The sequence below is a fragment of the Bos javanicus genome, chromosome 16, assembly GCF_032452875.1.
Source record: "Bos javanicus breed banteng chromosome 16, ARS-OSU_banteng_1.0, whole genome shotgun sequence".
In the NCBI taxonomy this organism is placed as follows: Eukaryota; Metazoa; Chordata; class Mammalia; order Artiodactyla; family Bovidae; genus Bos; species Bos javanicus.
This window is the reverse complement of record NC_083883.1, coordinates 61,017,317-61,039,643: the sequence shown is the minus strand read 5'-3', so window position 1 is coordinate 61,039,643 and position 22,327 is coordinate 61,017,317. Positions and strand designations below refer to the sequence as shown.

Below are 22,327 nucleotides of genomic sequence, written 5' to 3'. Positions count from 1 at the left end.
GATAAGGGATTTCAGTAAGGTTGCTGGGTGTTAAGTGTCAACATAAAAATAGCATTCCTACAGACAGATAACTCATAGCAGAAACAAAAACTAGTTTACCTAGGAATAAACTAATAAAAGAGGTATGAAACTAGGAGGGAGAAAACTATGAAACTTTATTGAGGGACATTAAAAACCCTAAATAAAACAGAGACAGTTCATATTCATAGATGAGATGAGTAAGCTTTTCAAACTGTTAATTCTCAAATTAATTCTCAAATTAATCTACAAATTCAAAGCAAGTCCAATAAAAATATTGTTTTTTTTCACTGAACCTGACACACTGATTATAGAATTCATAGGGAGGATGAAAACAATGCAATTACCTCATCAGACATCAAGACTTACACAGCTATCCAGGGATGAAGACAATGTGGTACTGGCTCAGGGAACAGCCACTAACGAAACGAGGAGGGAACCCGGAAACTCAGCATGCACACACGGAGAACGAGGTGCTATGTGAGGCAAGGACAGGCTCACCCAAGAAGAGAACAGTCACTCTCTTTTGGTTCTAGCACAGTGTCAGTGAAAAATTTCAAAAGCCATCAAAAAAGTGAGAAAATAGTTGAAAACTGGGTTATGGTGTGCCCAAACACTGGGCATTCAGTCCCATCTGGAGGTTTCCCAAGCTTCTTAGAAGCAAACTCATGGAATTCTAAGAAAGGGCAGAGCAAACACCCCAGCTGATAACTTATAGGAGACTCAACACATGTATTTTGGTACTTCTTCTAATTTAAGGCTCCCTAGGTTGATGGCGGATTCTGTTCTCAGAAATGGTGAGAAGTGAGTGTCATGGTTTGGAATTTATGAAATATAGTATTAGCAAAGAGGGCCTCTATGGAGACTGCTCATATAACATACTTGGAGTGGGGAGATAGATATGTCGGAAATATTATACCCTTGACCTCTTTTCCCCAAGGCACCATCTGTCAGCATGCTGCATATCCTTGCTCTGGGATAGAGAAGAGCAACTGAAGTTTACCCAGACAGAAGCTTCCTTGTACCAACAAAATCCTAGTCAACTATTCTAGAAAGACTGGGAAAAAAGAAATCAACTTAAAGCATTTCTTTAAAAGTTAATGATAAAAATGTAACCATGGAAACAAATTATCCCCACACAACCTATATTTTTAAGTAATTTATTCCAATAGAAATATTTCAGAAAACTGTACTTAAATTCAAGTTAGCTTAAGCAAACACACTTAAGATCTCACACTCACATTTGCATATTAAACAGAAATCAAAAGTGAGAGAGGAACCAAGCTGCACGTCACTCCAGGAGGTCATAGTGCAAACGAGTACTTCATCTTTAGTACCTCAAGTTAACCGGGATGAAGGAGAGTAAAAATGGCTTGTGTTTTCCTGTATATTATCATTATTGGATATTCATCCCCACAGATGCCTTTATCTCCTTTAGATTACACTGTGAATGAGCTCCCCATCCCCTCCCCACACATACATACTTCAGTCAGCTGTAAAACAATGGATCTGTCGATAATCAAGGTATAGAAACTCTTGAGTCTGGTGACTTTTATCAGCTACTCTGTCAGATTTAGTAAGTCAATAATTATTGGACTATCTTCTGTGAATAGTTTTAATAGGTGATATCTTCATGGGAAAATTGATATTTGTTACCTGGTATCTAAAGCATAGCTAATTATGAAACTTTCTACTTGTCTATTAAAAAAAAAAAAAAAAAAGCTCAATCCCAAAGCATTCCTTTCATTATGTATTCCTTTAATCCCATCACCACTTTGCAGTCCAAATGACTAGAATCAAACTTTAAATCCTACTAATAACCTTCAAGGACCAGTTAATCCCTTCATTTGGCTTTAAAGACTAAATTTACTTGCCTCCTCTAGAACACACCAGCCCTTTACAAAATGTGAAGAGAGCATTTTGACTCTGTTGAACAACAGTATCTCCAGATCTCAGAGAAGCAAAATGCTTCCACACTTTGTTTTCACTGAGAAAGCTAGCTTAGTCTCTCAACTTCTCTTTAATTTATACCTTGTCATTGTTTTCACTCTCCTGACAGTATCTTCAAGTTAACACTAACCGGTAGGTGAAGCGACCGCTTATTGTTCTGAGTCCTGTTTAATTGTAAGAATGTACTGAACTAAATCTCACTTCTGGGCAAAGGAACTCTCATTTCAGGATTTTAGTAGCTTTTATAGAACCCAAACAAATCTTTCTGGCTGTACTGTATTCTTTTAAGGATTTTCTGAAAGGACTGATAATTGAATCTATGCTCAAAACAATTTCAACAACACAAAATAAAAATAAACTCAGCTGGATGGATGTTCTTCAAAGTTGCTCTTAGGCGTGTTCATCTAAAGGCTGACTTGGAGGGTTTATTTTTAATCTTCTCCCCTGGAAGGAGAGGAGCAGGGAAGGAGCTTGTCTGAAAAGACTCAAAGCCAAGGAGGAATGCGATAATAACCCAGAGCGATCCGCATGCATTTTCTTAGACTTGCTGTGAGCAAGAGTAAGCTGGTGGAGAGAGGAATAGCACACACTCCTGAAATAAGAGGAGTAAGAAGCCAAATGATTATTGTCACACTCGATGCCCTAAAGTTGGTCTTCAAATTGATAAGGCACTGAGCAAATTTTCCCCGCACTACAACTGGAGATACCAGTGTAATGAAATAGCTTTCAGAAAGCTTAAAAGTTTGCTCACACAGATCTCTTTTGTTAGAATCCTCTAAATAGGGGCAAAAAAATAAAACAAGTCACCTTAGACACAAGCCATTTTTAAGGAAGCAAAACCAAAAAAGGTTAACTTCACACAGAAAATTGTTATCATCAATGTGTTAAATAACAATGTTTGTTACAAGAAAAGAGAATACTACTCTGGCTGTAAAATTATAAATTTACTATGCCTGAAAGAAATAATATAAAAGAAGAGAGACAGAAAATAAAAGCAAACCCTAAAAGACCACTGAAGAAGTCAGACATACCTCACCACTTGCTTTGTATCACCTATCACGCACCAGCAGTACTACTGTTCCACCAGGACACAGTCAAATTCATTTTCATTTTCAAAAAGGGATCCAATTATTTCAAAAGCCTTTGAGGCAGATGCTTTTTGAAAAAACTGATATTATCCTCTGTTAACAATACTGGTACCTCTTGTTTACAGCAAAAAGATAATATGGTGGTTTAAAAGAACATTGAAAAGGACCATGTCTCAGAAAATAGGAACGAAATCAAGAGTGGATAGTTAATGGGTTAAATCTACTATTATTGACTTTTAAACTAATACCAAGTCCTGTAGTTTTGTTTTTAGCAGTAAAGTCATCTATAACTACAGATTTAACCTAAAAAAAAAAAAAAAAGACTTCTGCTCAAATCATTTGGCCAAGTGAATTCTAGTAATCCTAAGAGAGCAATAGGCCAGGCTGCTCTTGGCGGGCCCTGGTTTCAACTAACATACAAGGTGTATACACTAGAGACTGTAAACATTTTCCCCTTCTGTAACAGTGCACATTGGGCTCCTTTATAAACCTTCTAGAAGAGGAATAAAGCCACTTACAGAAACTCTGCAGCTACAAACACCCTAAGTTCCTGACATACAGAAAGATACAATACCAAAACAGTCCATACAGAAGGTAGCACAACAGTCATATGGCATTTTTCGCACAGGAAAACATTTATCATTGAAGCATATGCTTGGGGAGGAAGAAAAATACTCAGACTCAAATTGTTTGGATCCCTTTTCGTAATGTTTACACAAATAATATTTACACAGTGAAGAAAATGTAATAGGAAGGTGTGTTTGATTGGTTCTTTTAATTTTTATAGTTTGGAGGTTATATTAAAAATAATGTCTCTGAAAAAAATAAGTAGAACTCACACACAGAGGGGGCATGAGACCAAAATCAGAGCTCCTCAAGGTCATCATACAGTGATTTTTATAGCTGCATTTTAAAAACCGTTAGAGGTTACTTTTGCATGAAAAATAAGCTTCCATGTTCAAACAGTTAAATGAGATGTGCCTCAAATTGTATTTTGGTTGGTATTATACTGCTGCACCAGGCTGGATAATATACCAATCATTATGCTTATCAAAAACTAGCTTAAATTTAAATTATAATGGAATTTCCAATGAGTTTTTCTTGACTCAGAGAGAAAAAAATGGGCTTAATATTGGTGAAAATTTCAAGCTTGTGAGGTGCTAGTTTACAAATTTATTAAGGGTAGGCCTAGTAAGAGGAGAAAAATTTCATCTTCTCACTAACACGATGCCTAAATATTTAATATTGTAGTATTTATTTTTGCCTGCATTATTATTAGGTCTCATTTGGTGAATTATAAGATCAAAAATTCACCCACACTATTTTAATTCACTTCTCCCACTGGAATTCTCTTTGCTTCAAATGCTAAAGTAGCCTTAAAAAGCAATGAGCAAGCTTTTGAATGGACAAATCTGAAGACAAGAAAACAATGGTGACTTCCGCTGCACAGTTCAGAGTTTCCGTCAGTCAGAGGCCACAAATCTATGTGTGGTCTAGTCACCAAATCTGAACACTGTTCTCACTCTGCACAAGCAGCCTTGTGTTTAGCGCTGAAAATATCAAACACGTCTTCCACTTGAGCTCTCTCTTTGGCAAAACTGTGCTGTCAGGCTCTGACTTCCAGCTGCCCATCTTCAGCAATATGGTTAGCCTACCACTTAGTCTACTTTAGCTTATTTATGACAAACAGACAAGGTAATAAAAAATCCACAGGGTTCTCATCCACAATGTGTTTTAAAAGCACATACACTGTTAAAAACACTTATTTCTGAAGAGAAACAAACAAGTTAAGAAAATTAAAACAAAAGTCAGATGTGCAAGGTCTCAGAGTAATACTGCTATGCTGGTTATGCAGAGGGGGTCTTCTCCATGCCCAGCGTGGGCTGTGCTGGGAGGTCTCAGCTATGTTCTTGCCCTCTCCAGCTCATGTCATTTCCCACAAAACCAGAAATAGTGGTATTTCTAACTGTACTATGTGAGAAAAATATTTGAACTCTTAATATACTTTTCAAACAGAAAACAAAATTTAAAAATTTAGCAATCTGAGAAAGCTCTTCTACTTTCCAAATGGATATACTTTTAGTTAATTATTCTAACAAGCAATATTTTCTATGTAAGTTTCATGGATTCAAGGATGAAATACTTATGATTAAAAAGGAAAAAGATAAAATTCCCCTAGAATACAATCTGAAAGTTTTTATGTGAGGCCCAAAGTAATAGAAATCTATTAGAAGTTATCAGTCAAAAAGCACTTCTTACTCTGGGCCATAGGCGAAATTCATGCTGCCTCATGAGTTTATAACAGCCAACACACAGCCTTTTTCAAGTGCCCCTTTTTTTTTTTTTGGTTAAAACTCTAAGGCATTTCACCTTCAAACTTTTTTTTCCTCCTTTTTTTAAACTCAACATTTATTTTGGAAGTTAAATGCATTATTGCATAAAAGAGCTCTCACAAAACTCTCTTGATCAACTATTAACAAAATATGGTTTCATGGTAAGGACCTATTAGTAAATTTTGAGAAAAATGTTTGTGATAAAGGAAAGTTAAGTAGGAAGGAAAGTTTTGATACTCAAAATTTCCAGCCTCTCTTTCACCTTTTTCCCTTTGAAAATTATTCTGTATCCCTTATAATAAAATACATACATGCATACAAACACATGTAGATTCTCTTTTAAACAAATGTGATCCTGAATCTCATATTGAACAAAAATAATGAAAACAATTAAAAAAAAAAACTGGCATTGTGCACATTTAACACTGTAAAAGAAAATATCCTAATAAAATATTGATCCATCACCCTTGATGACAAAAATCACCTGTGAGTGAAAGAAGGGATAATCCACTTAAACCTGAAAACTGTAGTTACTGTAAAATCTTCTTAGAAAAGTTTAGGTTGGGATTACAGTTCTCTACTAAGCAGATATGTGGTCCAACAATGAATTCATATAGAAGGCCAAACTTTAAACCCAGTTAAAAACAACCATGTTTTCTGGAGCCCACTTGAAAAAAGTGTCTGGCATGTGAACACTCAGCCTTTATACCTCCAGCAGGAAATAATGTACCCCATACAGTACTAAATTTCAGAAGTTTAGTGTTTAAAAAAAAAATCTCCCCTATCCAAAACAAAACAACCCCCCACCCCACCCCAGTCCCAAACAAACCCCAACAACTCACATTATTAACATTTCTAATTCCTACACTCTTGCTGTGAGAAAGCGCGTTGAGGCCGCTGACTCATGGAAGCTTAAGCAAACCTTTGGGCGAGGCGGCTGGTAGGACCTTACTAAGCTGAAACATCTTCACACTTCAGTTCAAAACCAGCTCCTGATGTCACCCATAAGAAATATGTTTTTCCTTTTAAAGTGTATCTAAAAAAAGGCGATTCCCCCCTCCAAAATTAGTACAAAGTTAAAAGAAATGCAAATTAGCTACGATCTATTCCAAGCACAGCACCGCCAGGAGATTCACACGCACTGTTTGGTGTTTCGTGGTGGTTTTCCTTTCATTCTATTAAGGCAGTGGTTTCCACAGGTCAGTTCAGAGATAAGAAGCATGGTCCATGGCAGTTTGTTTTACAGCTCTGATGTGTTCCCTGGGAATATCTCACTTCATTCCCTGAAATTAGTGCTTTTTTGGTTCAGGACTTCAGAGGCTGAGACGGAGCCTCTGGGCTCTGCCTGGCACAGGATTGGTTTGTAGCTGGCACTCTTGCATCAGGTCCTCGCTTTCACTTAGGGTAACAGTTCACCTTGTTCTTTATCACGTTTTTACTCAAAAGTCATCAAGTTTGTAGGAACCTAAAAAATATAAGCATTACAAACTGATAGTATTTGAAAGGTGTTCTTCAAAGTACTATTTCTTATCTTCCCTTGTCATTTTAACTAAGCCCAAAGGAATTTGATAGAAGGTATTGTAATTGTTCATGAATAATGGATAAAATATACTAGAACATTTTTAGAGAAAAACCACTGAGATAAGTTAATACCCTTTCCAGTAAATTGAAATCTGGATGGCAAAATGGGCAGAGACAATACCTTTCTTGTCTAACACAGGGGAGCTCAGTAGACATTTGCTGAGTGAATAAATGAATGAGTGAGGAAAGAGTAAGTATGGCCTTAGTAGGTGTGAGATTCCAGACACACCTGTCATCATTAATTTTCTCATTATACGTATTATAATGAATTCCTACATGCAAATTTTAAAATCAGCATAATTTTATAACAGACATTACTAAGAATTTCTTTGTCATCATGAAATGAGTATAAAAGAATAAAACTCATCACTAGATAAATTCTAATCTGACACTTTGTGACTCTGAAAAATCTACAGGCTATAATAACAGTTGGCTGCTAATAGACTGGATCAAATTTAATTCGATTTCAAATCTAAAATTCAACAATAATTCTTAGAAATATAAATATATTTTGTTTTTAAAAATTAGTTGATGGGTCATCTAGTTAAGGACTAAAGAGGGTTTTGCCATGTTAAAAAAAATGCTCTTAACTTTTACTACCAGTTTTCCAAAGCTGTGCTGGTAGAGATATTCATGTATCAGTAGTCATTGCTGTGTCCTTTAGAAGAGTTTAACAGTTCTCCCTCTCTTTTCTTAGTTGTGGCATGCAGATGCTTAGCTGAGGCATATGGGATCTGGTTCCCTCACTAGGGTTAGAACCAGGTCCCCTGCACTGGGAGCATGGAGTCTTAACCACTGGCCCACCAGGGAAGTTAAAAAGAGGGTAACAGTTCTGTAACAACCTTTTCCTGAAAACCTAGGACACTAAAAAAAAAGATTAATCTCTTACACATGTCAGCTTCTGAATGAAAAATTATTTGATGATGTAATCATAAGTGAATTATAAATAAAATACAGTATGAACAGACGAGTACTTAAAGTATAAATTCTCAGGTCTGGTTATAAGAAATCCATATTTAAATAAGGTAAAATTTTCATTTCCTCCTAAGTTGCCTGATGATGGTTTAAGATGTTGTATTTGAGTTACAGTCTTCTACTAAGTTTTCAAATTTCATGGCTTCAATTTATAAATTTGCTACTTCTCTCATTCTTCTAAGTATAGCAACAAACAAACTGAAAAAACAAAACCAAACCATTTATACACATCTGGTTAACTTTTTCAGCAGGAAGATCCACTAATACAGTAAAAGAAACTGAATCTCTATGCTGGTATGCATACACTCTCTAGATTAACCTTGAAATCTTCAGATTAAAAAAAATGATACAATACTTTAAGGCCACATTTAAAGAAAATGTATGCATGCAACTGAATCCTCAAGAACTTGGTTTAGGCAAAAGAAGGTCTGTTTCCTTCATCCTGTCCCAGACACTAATTTGACAAGGGCAAGGATGTAATTTTTGCTTTATTATTTTTAAAACAAAAATTATAAGAGAACAAAGCCCATTCCAACAATATTTAAGAAGAACGCATCTACAGAATGAAGACAGACTTTGTGTCTTAGGTCCACCATTTTTTAATTTTGTTTGTTTGTTTTACTTTTTTTATTTGTTTGACCTTGTCGAGGTCATTTATTAGCATTTTTAAGCCTTACTTTCTTCCTATACCAAAAAAGCGGTTATAACTTAGGTACTGATAGCACATGGTAAAAAACACATTTATAAGCTTTATAAACTTCTACAATGTATTATATAATTCAAAATTAGCTACTGATAATATTTACCATATACTTCTGTATTTCAGTACCTACAGGCAATAAACTTTTCAACTAAAAACTGGCCAAAAAGAGTGTAAAAACTTTTAACTCCAGTTATATTTATGTCTGCCCTCCCAATTCATTGTTCAACTTTAAATCAGCAGCAGGATTTGGGGAACACAGCACTATGGATTCATTCCTCTTTGCAGCCGAGTTCCCATCATAGACCTCTGTGGGTTAGGCCATCTTTGTTTCAGTGAAATAAAAACAAGGAAAAAGTCCAAATCGTTTTGGGTTTCACTGCAAGCATAGGAACCCACATAAAATTGTCAACAGAACAAATAGAGATGCATTAGAATAATTGTTGGCAAGGTACCATCAAATTTTTAACCTCTGAAGCTACGTTTCCTTGCCTCTCATTCCCATTCTTCTGACACAGGCTACACCTCCCTATTTTGAACACCTTAAAGCTTGTTTCACCTTCAGGGTCTTTGCACTTCCCTTCCTTTCACCAGAACTCTGCTCTCCCTTATCTTCACGTGGCTCTTCCCTCCTGTCATTCACGTCACTGTCATCTCCTTAGGGACACCTCTGCTGTTCACTCTTAATTTATTTAAAGTTGACTTTACTCCCATCCCTTCATATCACCTAATTCTATTTTGCTGCCTTCATAGAGTTTTTACTTTTTGAAATGCTGTTATTTGTTCACTTGTTTATTGTCCATCTCCCTCACTAAAATGTGGACCTCACGTCTTGCTGACTGTGGTCAACAAAAAAAGAACATAAACAACACAGTTTTTCTACTTCATTCCAAAAATCAGTCCACATACTTCTCTTTCCAGCTCTTTTAAATACATTCCCAGTTTATGGACTCTTCTGAGGATGAAGAGAAATGCTCACCTGTTGTTTGTTGCTTTGGCAGGCTGCACTCAAATGCTTGAACCACAGCATTGCATTCATCCTACTGCCTGCTTGAAACTTGTACGAATTTCCTAAAATTATTAAAAACAAGGGGAAAACAACAAAAATTGATGACAGTTCTCAGTCTCAGTTTATTTCTCTATCACCTGATTTTCCAATACAGAGTTCCATATGCTACATTCACAAGCTATAATTTATTCAGAAAGTCACTGCTTTGCTATTCATCAATTGGAAGAGAAGTATTTTGTTTTCTTACATGATCTTTAAGTATACCTAAATAAAACAATTGTTTGGCTTCTCTACATTTGTATGCATGGATGAGAGTACAGAATATCAGTTCTCAGCACTATTTAGATGACCAAAATACTAGTAGATGCTAAGACTAAATTTTTATAGGCCAAAATGTTCTAACATGTTTAACACTTAAACATTAGCTATTTAATGTGATTAAGGATTAATCAGCTAACATCAATATAACCTATGCTTTTAGTTTTTACTTACATTTGTCAAAATTATTAGAGAAGTTCCTAGGTCTAATAAGGGTTTATGTGAAAAATCTGAGAAAGCACCTTTTTCTCTTTTAGAAAATTAGAAATTCATTTGTTTCATTTGTGACGTATATATTTAGACCTTGAAAGTGAAAGTGTTAGTCATTCAGTCTCATACGACTCTGTTACCCCAAGGACCGTAGCCTGCCAGGCTCCTCTGTCCATGGAATTCTCCAGGTAAGAATACTGGAGTGGGTTGCTATTCCCTTCCTCCAGGGGATCTTCTTGATCCAGGGATCAAACCTGGGTCTCCTGCATTGGTAGGAAGATTCTTTACCATCTAAGTTACTAGGAAAGACCATTTAGACCTTATGTTGACTAATAAAAAACTGATACACGATAAGAGTATTTTTATACATTTATATGTATTAAGGTAATAAACTGAGAAAAGAAGGGATTCATGTAGTATAGGCTGCCCTAAGTTAAGCTTAGTTCTCCTTCGCACTGACCTGAGTTGTTCTTATTTCCCAGTTCTTACTGACTTCTACTCTTTCCTTTATAACTACATCCAGTGATTCAGGAGCCTCATCTGATCTATATGTAGGCTTTATTCAGCTCTTCTTTGAGATTTTAACAATCAAAGACTTATTCATTTTCAGAAGCAAAAGTTCTCTTCACCATATGTTTAATTATTCAAATAACATTTTTTGCTTGTTGAACCCAGATCAAACATCAGATCAACCTAAATAACAGGCATATCTGACAAGCTGGCCACAGGGGCCATTTATCTACTCTTCTTCCTGAAAAAGGCTGTCAGTATAGATTTCATAAAAACCTTGTACTCAGAAGTAGTTCTATCAAGTACACTAAGGAATCAACGATTCCCTTGGAGAAGGAAGTGGCTACTCACTCCACTATTCTTGCAGGAGAATTTCATGGACAGAGGAGCCTGGCAGGCTATAGTCTACGGGGTTGTTGCAGACAGTCGGACATGACTGAGTGACTAATACACACAAGGAATCAAAGGAAAACAAAGAATTTGTTAACTAAATACTATGAAAATTATCTCCTTTTAAAATGTACTTTTATAAATAATGAATGTCTTTGGGATTGGCAGGGTGGAGGCTGAATTCAGAACGTTGAGTAGAAACACCTTACTCTGTAAATCAGTCTATTTCACCTCAAAATGTGACATCTTGCTGTTATTTTTTCTGCATGTTTTCTTAAATTTTTACTCTAAATACCACAATATCCTAAAAGCAGCATATCTGTTGATATACATTCTAAAGAAACAGAAATCAAGAATATAACTTTATAGTCAATAAAATGTAATACAGTATCATTTTAGTAGTGAGTTGCCGAAGTGGAAGGTTCTGGGCAGATGCGAAACGATTTCCTTTCTGGCTTCCTCTGTGGTGCTCATCAATGGCTGGCAGATGTTATAAAGCAAGAGCTACAATCATGTGAGGATCTGTTCTGATGATCACTGAGGTCCCCACGACACACACAAGCAGGGTAAGGAGACACACGACCTGATTCTACACGGCCCACCCTCCAGCCTCTCTCGTGCATTCTAAAAACTCCTGTGGTTAACAGCCAATAATGTTACTCATAAATGTCTCTACATATTATACAGTTAAGTCACTTCAGTCATGTCCAACTCTGTGCGACCCCACAGATGGCAGCCCACCAGGCTCCTCCATCCCTGGGATTCTCCAGGCAAAAATACTGGAGTGGGTTGCCATTTCCTTCTCCAACGCATGCATGCATGCTAAGTTGCTTCAGTCCGACTCTATGCGACCCTATGGACAGCAGCCCACCAGGCTCCTCTGTCCACAGGATTCTCTAGGCAAGAATACTGGAGTGGGTTGCCATTTCCTTCTCCACTACATATTATAACCAAAGAATTATAATTAAAATTATACTTATATGGAAAGTGGTTTGAGTCAAATAACCAATTAATTTAATTAAAAATAATGGAACACAAACCATTTAAAGGAAAACTTTTGCCACATTCAGAATTTAACAATAACAATTTATTCAAGATATAAATGAAGGGGTATTGCATATTGTAAATCTGAGATTTTAAAGTAACAGTGTTTTATAGATTCTCAAATTCCCTCTTTCTTTTCTTGATTATTAGCTCTTCAAGCTTATTCCCATGTAGCAAAGAAAATAAGCTTATTAAAGAAGCAATTAATAGATACTGATATCTAAAAATATTGGCATAATTAGCATACATCACATGACAGAAATATTTCCTAAGAGGTGGAACAATATAAGCAATGCCCCCAGTTGAGTATTCCAGTTAAACTAAAATTTGGGTTATCTAAAGTTGTATAGTAACCCCTAGTTATTTCAATGATTCACCTTTCTCAGAGTCAGTAAGCAAGAAGAGATCCGGATGTTCTGGGTCATCAGCCATCATCACCATCCATCCTACTACAGACACGTTCTTATTTGATGTTGATTTAAACTGAGAGACAAAAAAAATAATAAAAACACAAAATTTATGGCTTATCCTAAGTAAAAACTTATTGTTAAAAAGTGTATTTTCAGTTTCTCCTAGGGAGAGACAAGATTTCCTGCTGGTTGGCTCTGCTCCAGCCTCTTACTACTAAATTCCATGTAGGCATGCCCTCTTCAGATCATCTCCTACTTTCCAGATCTTTCCCAGCTTCAACTCTTTATCAAAAGTTTAACTGTCAGGCTTCCCTGGTGGCTCAGTGGTAAAGAATCCCCTGTCGAGGCAGGAGACACAGGTTCGATCCCTGATTCAGGAAGATTCCACATGCCGTGAAGCAACTAAGCCTGTGTGCTACAACTATTGAGCCTGTATTCTGGAGCCCGGGAGCCACAACTCAAATATTATCAACTCAGTTGATGTAAAATAAAAGCATTTGTTAGAATATAATGCATATTTGTGGTAGACTTGGAATTTATTTTTTTGTTTGTTTGGTAGATACTGTTACTGAATTAGGAAATTCCCTTCCAAGGAATTCAACAGTACCTACTAAACAAACAAAAGAAACAAACGACACTCCCCTCTTCCCCCAACCAAAAAAAAAAAAAACAACAACAAAACAAAAAACCTGAACAAAGTATACAGGAAAGAAAAACACAAAATAAAATAAAACCCAAACTAAAATTCTGCAATATATGCTCAAGGGTAAAATGCATAAAACATTTCAAAGTCAGTTTCAAGACAAGGATGCCTACCATTGCTACTTTCATCCAATACTGAACTGGAAGACCTAGTCAGCATAATAAGAGAACAAAAAAGAAATAAAAGGTACAAGGATGAGGAAGAAATAAAACTGCCATCACTTGCAGATAGTATTATCCATTCAGTTCAGAAAATCCACCAAACTAATAAGAAAAATGAGCAAGGATGCTTGGAAAAGATCACTATAAAAGTCATCTGCAATTTTATACACTAGAACTATAAAAGTCACTTCTAAGAAAGGTACCTAGGAATATATGTAACAAAAGACATACAGGAAAGTATAACAGTCAAAAGACATTCAAGAAGACCTAAATCAACAGAAAAATACCATGAGATGAAGAAAAAGGTTCAGTGTTGCAAAGATGTCAATTCACCCTTAATTGATCTACAGATTTAGTGTCATTTCAATAAAAAATTCAGTAGGGTTTTATGTGGAACTTGAGAAGCTGATTCTGAAATTTGTGTGTAAGACAAAGGATCAGAGGCAGCCAAGATGCTCCTGAAGAATTAGGCAGGACTTGCCTTGCTACACAACAAGACTTACAGATCTATAGTAACTGAGACTGTGAGCTACTAGGACAAGAAGAGACTGACAGGGAATGGAAGTCTGGAAAGCAATCTGTGAGTACTGATGCCAACTCAAACGACAAACATGGGCTCTGCAGACCAGCCAAGTAAGAACGGACTGTTCAACACATGGTGTCAGGAAAATAACCTCTCCAGGCAGATAAATAAAAATGAATGCCTATTTCATAACACATCTCACATATACCCTCCTCTGACTTCAAGTGGGTCAATGATTTTAAAGCAAACTGTAAAACTTTACTAGTAGAAAATACAGAACATTTTGATGAACTCACGTTAGAGAAGGATTTAAAAAATATGACTCAGGAAGTATTAAGCATAAAAGATAAATTTTATTACTTTAAAACTAAGAACCATTCACTAAAAGATCACAAAGAGAGTGAAACAAAAACGGAACAAATTGGAAGATATTAGTAATACATAATTGCTAATAAGTATCCAGAATATATATAAGGAAATTTTTACCAATTAGTAAGAAAACAAATTATTCAATAAGCAAAATAATTTATCCAGGCATTTTATAGAAGAAACACAAATAGCTAGTAAACATGAAAAAAATTATTTCAAACATTAATAATCCGGGGTATATGCATTAAAATCACAAAGTATGGACTTCCCTGGTGATCCAGTGGTTAAGATTCTGCATTTGCAATGCAGGGGTCATGGGTCTGATTTTGGTCGGGGAACTAAGATCCTTATCATGGCTGATAAGGAAGAAGATGCTATCTGGGAAGACTTGGATGATTCTTCTTATGCTGGGTGGAGTCATATACGTGTTTATTTATTATTCTTTAAAATATACACGTATACAATATATCTTCTTCTGCATGTATATATTTCACAATTTTAAAGAAATGGGAAAAAGAAGGAACATATCACATTATTTTTAACAACATGGTTACAGCAAAAATGAAAGCCAAAGGAATTAGGAACTAGCTTTAATATGATGAAGAGGGCTTCCCTGGTGGCTCAGCAGTAAAGAATCGGCCTGCCAATGCAGGAGACACAGGTTCAATCCTTGGGTCAGGAAGATCCCTTGAAGAAGGAACAGACAGAGGAGCCTGGAGGGCTACAGTCTATGGGATTGCAAAACAGTTGGACACGATTTAGCAACAACAATGCTACGAAGAATCAAACTGGCAAAACATAGCTATCTGATAGTTTTATAGTTTATATCAAAGCATACAGCATGATTTTCTAATATCTTTTCTTAGACCCAAAAACCTCTGCATAAATTGCTTTTTTTCAGTAATAATAATAAAAACTCAAGCAATATAAGCCCATTCACAGAGTGCAAATGCCCTCGACCACCAGCTGAACCTCATCCTGCTCCCAGAATTTACCGTCCTTTGGGGTGTAGTCCTCTGGACCTTTCTGTCTGCATTACACCAAAGACTTCTTGTTGTTGTTGGTTTTCATATACAAATGGGGGTATACTTATACTCTGACTTGTGGTTTTTACCCATCATATTTCCTTAATAATAAGTATTTTCAGTGTTTGCAGACTGCTGATACTATAAATAGAACAGGAATATTCTTCTATAGATATCTTTGTGCACTAGCTTAATGATTTTCAAAGAACAGATTTTCAGATAAAGAATCACTGGTTATTATTAAGTTAAATGCTGAGTAGGACTGTCCACCACAAAAAGTACCAATTTAAATTTCTGCCAGCTTTGGGTCATAGTCTGTTTCCCTACATCATGGCCAATGCTACATTATCAATCTTTAAAATTTCTGCCTAATGGTCAAAAAAAAGCATTTCTTTAATCTGCCTTTTTGATAGCTAGTGAGGTTCATCACCTTTTCATGTACATTAACCATTTATATTCACTTTCTATTTATCTCCCTATTTCATCTTTCCACTGTTGTTTTATCCTTACTGAGTTGCGGAAGGTCTTTACATATGTTACAGACTTCTTTTTCAGGTGTAGACTTTGTTTTTAACTTATCTAACAGTATTTATTCACTCATTACGATGCAGAGAGGTTCAAAGATATCTGCAAACTTTTAAAAGTTATAATGAATATACTTTCATTATAAATAGTTTTACAGTGAATGCTTTCATTTTAAAACATTAAGAAGTCATACTCCTCTCTTGTCTATTCCCAAGTCTGCTCTTTTTCTCACATGCAAAGAAAAAAAAAATTCATACTTTACAAAGCAATAAAACAGGTGTAGGTTTCCACATTTCTTCCTCCTGCATTTATTTACATATAGGAACACATATATCTTTATTAGTGACTTTTTTCCTCCTCCAGCTTTTAATTTTGAAAAAGTTCAAACTACTAAGAATGCTACAAGGATTACCCATATATCTACATTTTGCATTTGCTTGATCTCTTTGAACATTTAAATGTAAGCATCAGACATAATATTGAACCCTAAATATTTCAACATGTATCTTCTAAGAATATACTGATATTACTATATAATCACAATGGTTCACATTTAAGAAATTTAATGGACATAATCATATAAAGTCCATTATTATAATTTCTTTGATTGTCCTAATTATGAACTTTACAGCTTAAAAGAATTACCTCCAAGATTAGACCAAGGTACATACACTGCATTTAGTTATCAAGACTCTTCAAGTTTCTCTTAATTTAGAACATTCCTTCTATCCCTCTTTCTACTCCAGCTGTCAAATTTTGGTCTTAAGAATCCAAGCCAGTGGTCTTACACAATGTTCCATGATGTGGATTTGATTGCGTCCTCATGATTAAATTTTTGACAAGAACACCACACAGGTGATGCTCTGTTTATATATTTTAATCCCACACCTACTGCTTATATATAGCCAATATTTTCTTTCAATGTGCATTTTAACTTTTGTTTGAAAATGATTAAAAACATTTTTCTCCACTGCTTTTAGTTCTGTGCCCTTTTTCTATCCTAAAATTGGATAAATATAAACATGGACTTGTCTCCATACTGCTTTGTTATTATAATTCTTTTTTAAATCTTAACAGTTTAAACTAGAAAAGATGAGGAACACAGTCCATTTCCTTGGCACTCAATCTGGCTCCCTCACAGCCCACTAGGCTCTAATATCTAAACATTTCATATGCATTATTTATCACTTCATACAATTATAAACCCAAACTAGCTGTGTAAGTACCTATACTAAACACAAAAAGATACTTAACATATGTATTAGATGACAAATTCAGTTATTTTATCAATTCTCTAGTTTGGCTTCTAATTACAGTTAGGAAAAAATAAAAAAAAATTTATACATTTTACTTCCTTGTAATAGTCAACTAAGTGAAATCTAGCCAAGTCTCTCAAAGTGGCTAAGTGAACAGTTAACTATATCTGAAGATTATAATTCAGCTATATTAACCTTTTTTTTCCCCCTCCTTTGAGTACAGAATACTAACCAGAGGCAATTACTTTGCAAAACATTCTAGTGAAACTAAACTGTGGCTTTGTCAGGTATGTGGGCATTCTAGTCTATCCTTCACCTTAATGTGAGGATTAGATCTAGACATTTATAATACTGAACAAAAAGGTTGGTGCCTTTTAGGCACAATCCAGATACAATTAAAAAATGATACAATGTATCATTTAAGGAAACCTAAGTGGCAAACTCTAAAGAAAAGCCAGGCAATGATTAACATGAATTCAGGACAGTAATAGGGTATGGGTACAGCTGATAAAGAAAGGCAGGTGATGCTATCTTATTACAGCATTTCCCACATTTATGTAAACCAAAACTGTATTTTTCTCTATTCCTGGTTTGATTAAAGGGCTAAAAACTGTGAGAATAAAGAAAAGCTTCTCTGTATAATGATAATGTTTAAAGTTGAACTTATAACTGGCCTCATCCAACCAAACTTCAAACTAGGGATTTTCTCACTAAAAGGAAAAAACAAAACAATAATAAACCACCAAATCCTAGTAAATTTAGTCAAAGTATTTGGTGAAGTAATACCTGATATTAAAATACATGCAATATGTATGTGTTATTGTTTTTGAGAGCCAGCCATTGTTGGAAAAAAAAAACATACAGTGATAATTGCCAAAAAGAAAAAAAAAGGGGGCATTTCTGAATTACACAGTATCACTAGATAATTTATAAATAGTAAAAGAACTTAATTTTTTTTCTCAGTGGCTTACTTACCTTTCCTCAATATGGTAAACCACTTAATTCCCCCCACCCTCAAAATACACAATTTAGAAATAAATTCCTCTCCAAGAGATAATGCAAAGCAGAAGATTATTTTCCTTTCAAATGGTGTATCACTGGCATACAAAGACAGACAGCATGCAAAAGAAGATTTATAGCAAGATTCTACATTTATAGCAAGATTCTACAAGAAAAGAGTTTTTCGAGGCATCTTTCAAGCACAAGAAGGTGACGATAGTAACCTTAGTAACTATTATTCCTCTTCACTGTTGGAAAAATCACTCAATCAGAGACTGAGGTGGAAAGAACTGCAGATGCTGGTCCTAATTTTTCATACTTTACAAATTAGGAAATGACATTCCAAGGCAACAGTTTTCAACCATTTTTCTGAAACAAAAAACCCCAGGTTTGGGAGGGCTTGGACATGAAGATAAGATAATGGCAGGGTGCAGTTTTAACATTTGCAAAGAAAAAACAGTATTCAAAAAAGGAACTTCAGAATATGGAAGTTATTCCAAGACCTTTCTTAGGATCATGTTACTAAACAAAAATAATTCCATTACAATACTCATACAAAGAAAGTCTAAGAACTTTTGGGTTAGAAAGTGGGGAAAAAACCCCAAACCCTCACATCCCATAAGGACTACTTTCCTTACCACCATATAGAGGCCGTGAAACTGTGTTAACGACTTGGAACAGGAATACGTACATGTTTTCTTTCTGTAGCCTTTAGAGATTTGGCAGCATAGTAGAAAAGCTGAGTCCCACACAAAGCTGCCCAATATTTTGTCCAAGATGCTACCTGGAGAGGACAGACACATGAATATACTACTCAAATGCTACCGGCTTCTCAGTCACTGTTCCTCATTGCCAAAGAGGCATTCCACTTCACTTCCACCACCTTAGCTTTGAGTTTGATCACTTCTGAAATCTTTATCTCAAATATTCTTACCACGTCTACTTGATACATTCTACTTAGGACTGACAAAACAAAATTGGCTGAATTCTGTTTTTTAGAGTTTTCTCTATTTTCTATTCCTTCTAAAAATACTCCTTAACAGGATATACTTTCAAGATTCTACAAGAACTATATTAGGGAGCAAAGAGAAGTACAGGAGCATCTTGATTTAAATACCTGAAGTGTATAATTTAACCAAAATCTATTAATATGTGGCAGGTATAATAACACTTTAAATAACATTGTGAGGCAAAATATATTTTAAATTATTTCAAGTGTATTATATAGCTGGTTTTATTTCAATTGTCATCATTTTTTTAAGGGTCTTATTCATTTGCTTATTTTTAGACATGTTTTAAAATATAAAATAATTCTTACTGTTGGCTTCTTGCCTTCTTTTAACAAAGTTTTTCTCCTGAGAACACCTTGAATAGTAACAGCCCCTGGATATAAATGTACTGCCAAATCCTCTGATTCTGCAGAACTATAAAAGTGAAAAGAAAAGAACATATAAGCACTTGAGTAATTATCAAGTAGGTATTTAAATAAAATTAATTATTTTCAATTTTAAGACTGCTACTTTTTTAAGAATGAGAAGACACTGACAATTACAAAGGTTTACTGATCTGAAATTTATAAGCTGTCACAAAATGAATCAGGCAGTTATTAAAGTCAGCAGATGGTTAAAAAACGCATTTTACTGCATATCTGAACAAGCATAATTCAGAAAGAATACAGTGATTCACTTTAGTAAAGAGTAAATTAGGGATTCACGACTTTTCTTCTCAACATGTCATACTGCAGCACTGCTGATACCTTTTTTTCCCCAGAAGAAACTCAAGTTCTGGTAGGAAAGGTGAGGACTCTATATGTTAAAAGTCTTTTTAAGCATATAAAACGCAAAATAAAAATATCAGAAAATCAAAAAAGGAAAAAAAGCAAAAGAAAATACATGCTCAATTCCAAAATAGGTGAGAGAAGTAAAAAAGGCAATTAACATATTAAAAAATCAAACTTACTGCAATAAAATTTAATGACATTTTAATGTCATCAGTGCATCTAAGTGATTAAAGCCTAACAACTCTGAAAGAAAGGATTAACTAAAACTCAAGATTGCTTCCATCACAGAATAATCAAACATTTAAATATCTTTCCCCAACTCATTTAAGGTCCTACAGTTAAGAACAGAACAATTTTTATGAGTCAATTAAAACATATACACTGATGAAAAAAAAAATCTGTCATTCTCCAGTGATTTGATGTGAGCTGCAGAATTTCTACAACAGTGATGAAAACTGAAGTTTATCTCTTTTTGATTGTTTAGGTGCTCTCAATGACTTAAAAACCTAGAAACCACCAGAAATTTCATGCTGGAGCTATTTATATCCAAGGAGATTAGACACTATTAAACTGACATAAAATTAACTTTAAAATGTTTGCTATTGCATTGTCTTATGAGAATTGGTTGATTATTCACTACCATTAACCTCCAGTCCCCAATCAATCTACCATCTTTATTTTCTTCAGCAGCTAATGTAGTGCAGAAGGAGATCAGGATTAACTAGATAACCAAATGAACATGAGTTAAATACACAAATATTATTTCATAAAACAGACTTGTTTAAATTCAGACCTGCAGTTAATCTGAAAAATCCTTAAAAAAGACAAACTGAATGTAGTAAATTCTTTGATTGCAGCCTTTGAAAAACAAGTGGGTTTTTGCACTGCTCCTCTAATAATCAGCAATGTTAGAAAGACCTGTGCAGTTAAAAAGCTACTGATTTGGATTATTTAAAGAATGTGACATAAAGATGCAAATTTTAGCAATTAGCTCTGTGGATCAGAAAGAATACTTCAAATTTATCTCTAGATTAAATCTTGGAAAGAAAGTTTTCATGGGCATTTAATTTAGCTTTGAAACCAATTATCTGAGAAAGAACAGAAGTAATGTGAGACCACACCTATGAAAGCCAGTCACCACCACCAGAGGGGAGTTCTGTGACCCCTGAATGCAGGGGGATTGTACCTGCTGGCCTTCATGTGGCTTCGATAGCCATTTCGTGCCACTCTTGTCACCGGGCCGAGAGAATGGTATAATCTGTTCCTGTTGGATTCCATTATAAATTGCATATATTACTTTTATTTACATAGTCATCATCAATAACCTAGAACAGTATAATAATTTTTGTGTAATACAGCTTTCACAATAATTTCTTTGTGTAATACAGCTTTCATAATAATTTCTTCATGTAATACAGCTTTCTAAATCCTACAAAAGGATAGTATATGATTGCTCCTTTTTTTTTAAAAAGCATGCAGCACAGATTTTAAATTATTATTTTCTTCTACCATTGACTATAAATACTTGAGGTTGCTTCTTAAACCATGTATTTATATACACATTCATTTTCCCAAATTTACTAAAATAAAGAAGTATTTATATCCAAACAAAGCCTGAAATCCTTTTATTTATATTCCAGTTCTTAGATTCCACTTTATATATGGTACCTGGATTTATAGAATAATAATTTTTTATTATATGTCCCTATGAAGATACCTAAAAGCAATGTGATCTAAAAACTTAAAATTAATGTGATCTAAACATCTTCTTTTCTTTTCTTTTATATATTAAATCTAAAAAAAAAAACTACTAAAATAGATAAACTGAACAAAAATAGAGGCTTTATTTTATTTTCACATCAACTACAATGCATGAGAAAGCCAGTAAATGATTAAAAAAAAATGGTATGAGTTAATTTTCATCCAAAATAGCATGTGATACTTAAAAAAGGAAATAAACACATACACACAGAAACACTGATATTTCTTTGCCTAGAAAAAGCCAAAAGCAGCACTGTTGATAAATGATATTTAAAACAAAAAGTTTTATTTTAGCAACTTAAGTGGCAAAATATTTGATGTCTATTTTCAAAGTTCATTATCCACAAGTACAACAGTATTTTAAATCCCAATTCTTTATTCACTTTTTAATATTTCATGTTTGAATCTTGCTGGGCAGCACTGATTTGATTTCAAAGTGTTCAAAAGAGCCACTGATTTAAACTTGGCAAAAGCACAGTAGATATTTTTGGCTGCAAATGTCTGCAAAGCAAAACATTTGTCAAAAGAAAAATACTATTTTGAGATGTGAAGGTTAACACTTAAATACCATCTTCCTTAAGTAACCTGGTGGAATAAGAACAGATTATTTAACACAACACCATTCTGGTTACTTGATTACTTCTCATGCCACATGATAAACAATTTTGTTCATCAATATTTTTTATTTA

The 22,327-nt window shown here is 34.6% G+C and overlaps 1 protein-coding gene and 1 long non-coding RNA gene across 5 annotated transcripts in view; one reads left to right on the top strand and one right to left on the bottom strand.

Annotated features, from left to right (window-relative positions):
* LOC133228037 (uncharacterized) overlaps positions 1-22,327 on the top strand; it is a 44,929-nt gene that overhangs the window by 12,686 nt on the left and 9,916 nt on the right. The window lies entirely within an intron of this gene.
* The window catches only part of RALGPS2 (Ral GEF with PH domain and SH3 binding motif 2), a 163,105-nt gene continuing 141,942 nt past the window's right edge, over positions 1,165-22,327 (bottom strand). For 2 of the 4 annotated variants that reach the window (XM_061383320.1, XM_061383321.1), the window contains exons 15-20: positions 21,064-21,141; positions 19,416-19,521; positions 18,789-18,881; positions 12,504-12,609; positions 9,625-9,716; positions 1,165-6,854 (exon numbers count right to left, since the gene is read on the bottom strand). In XM_061383320.1, coding sequence (XP_061239304.1) covers positions 6,825-6,854; positions 9,625-9,716; positions 12,504-12,609; positions 18,789-18,881; positions 19,416-19,521; positions 21,064-21,141 — 505 coding nt within the window. In that variant the 3' untranslated portion in view covers positions 1,165-6,824. The other 2 variants (XM_061383322.1, XM_061383323.1) reach the window with 2 other exon arrangements.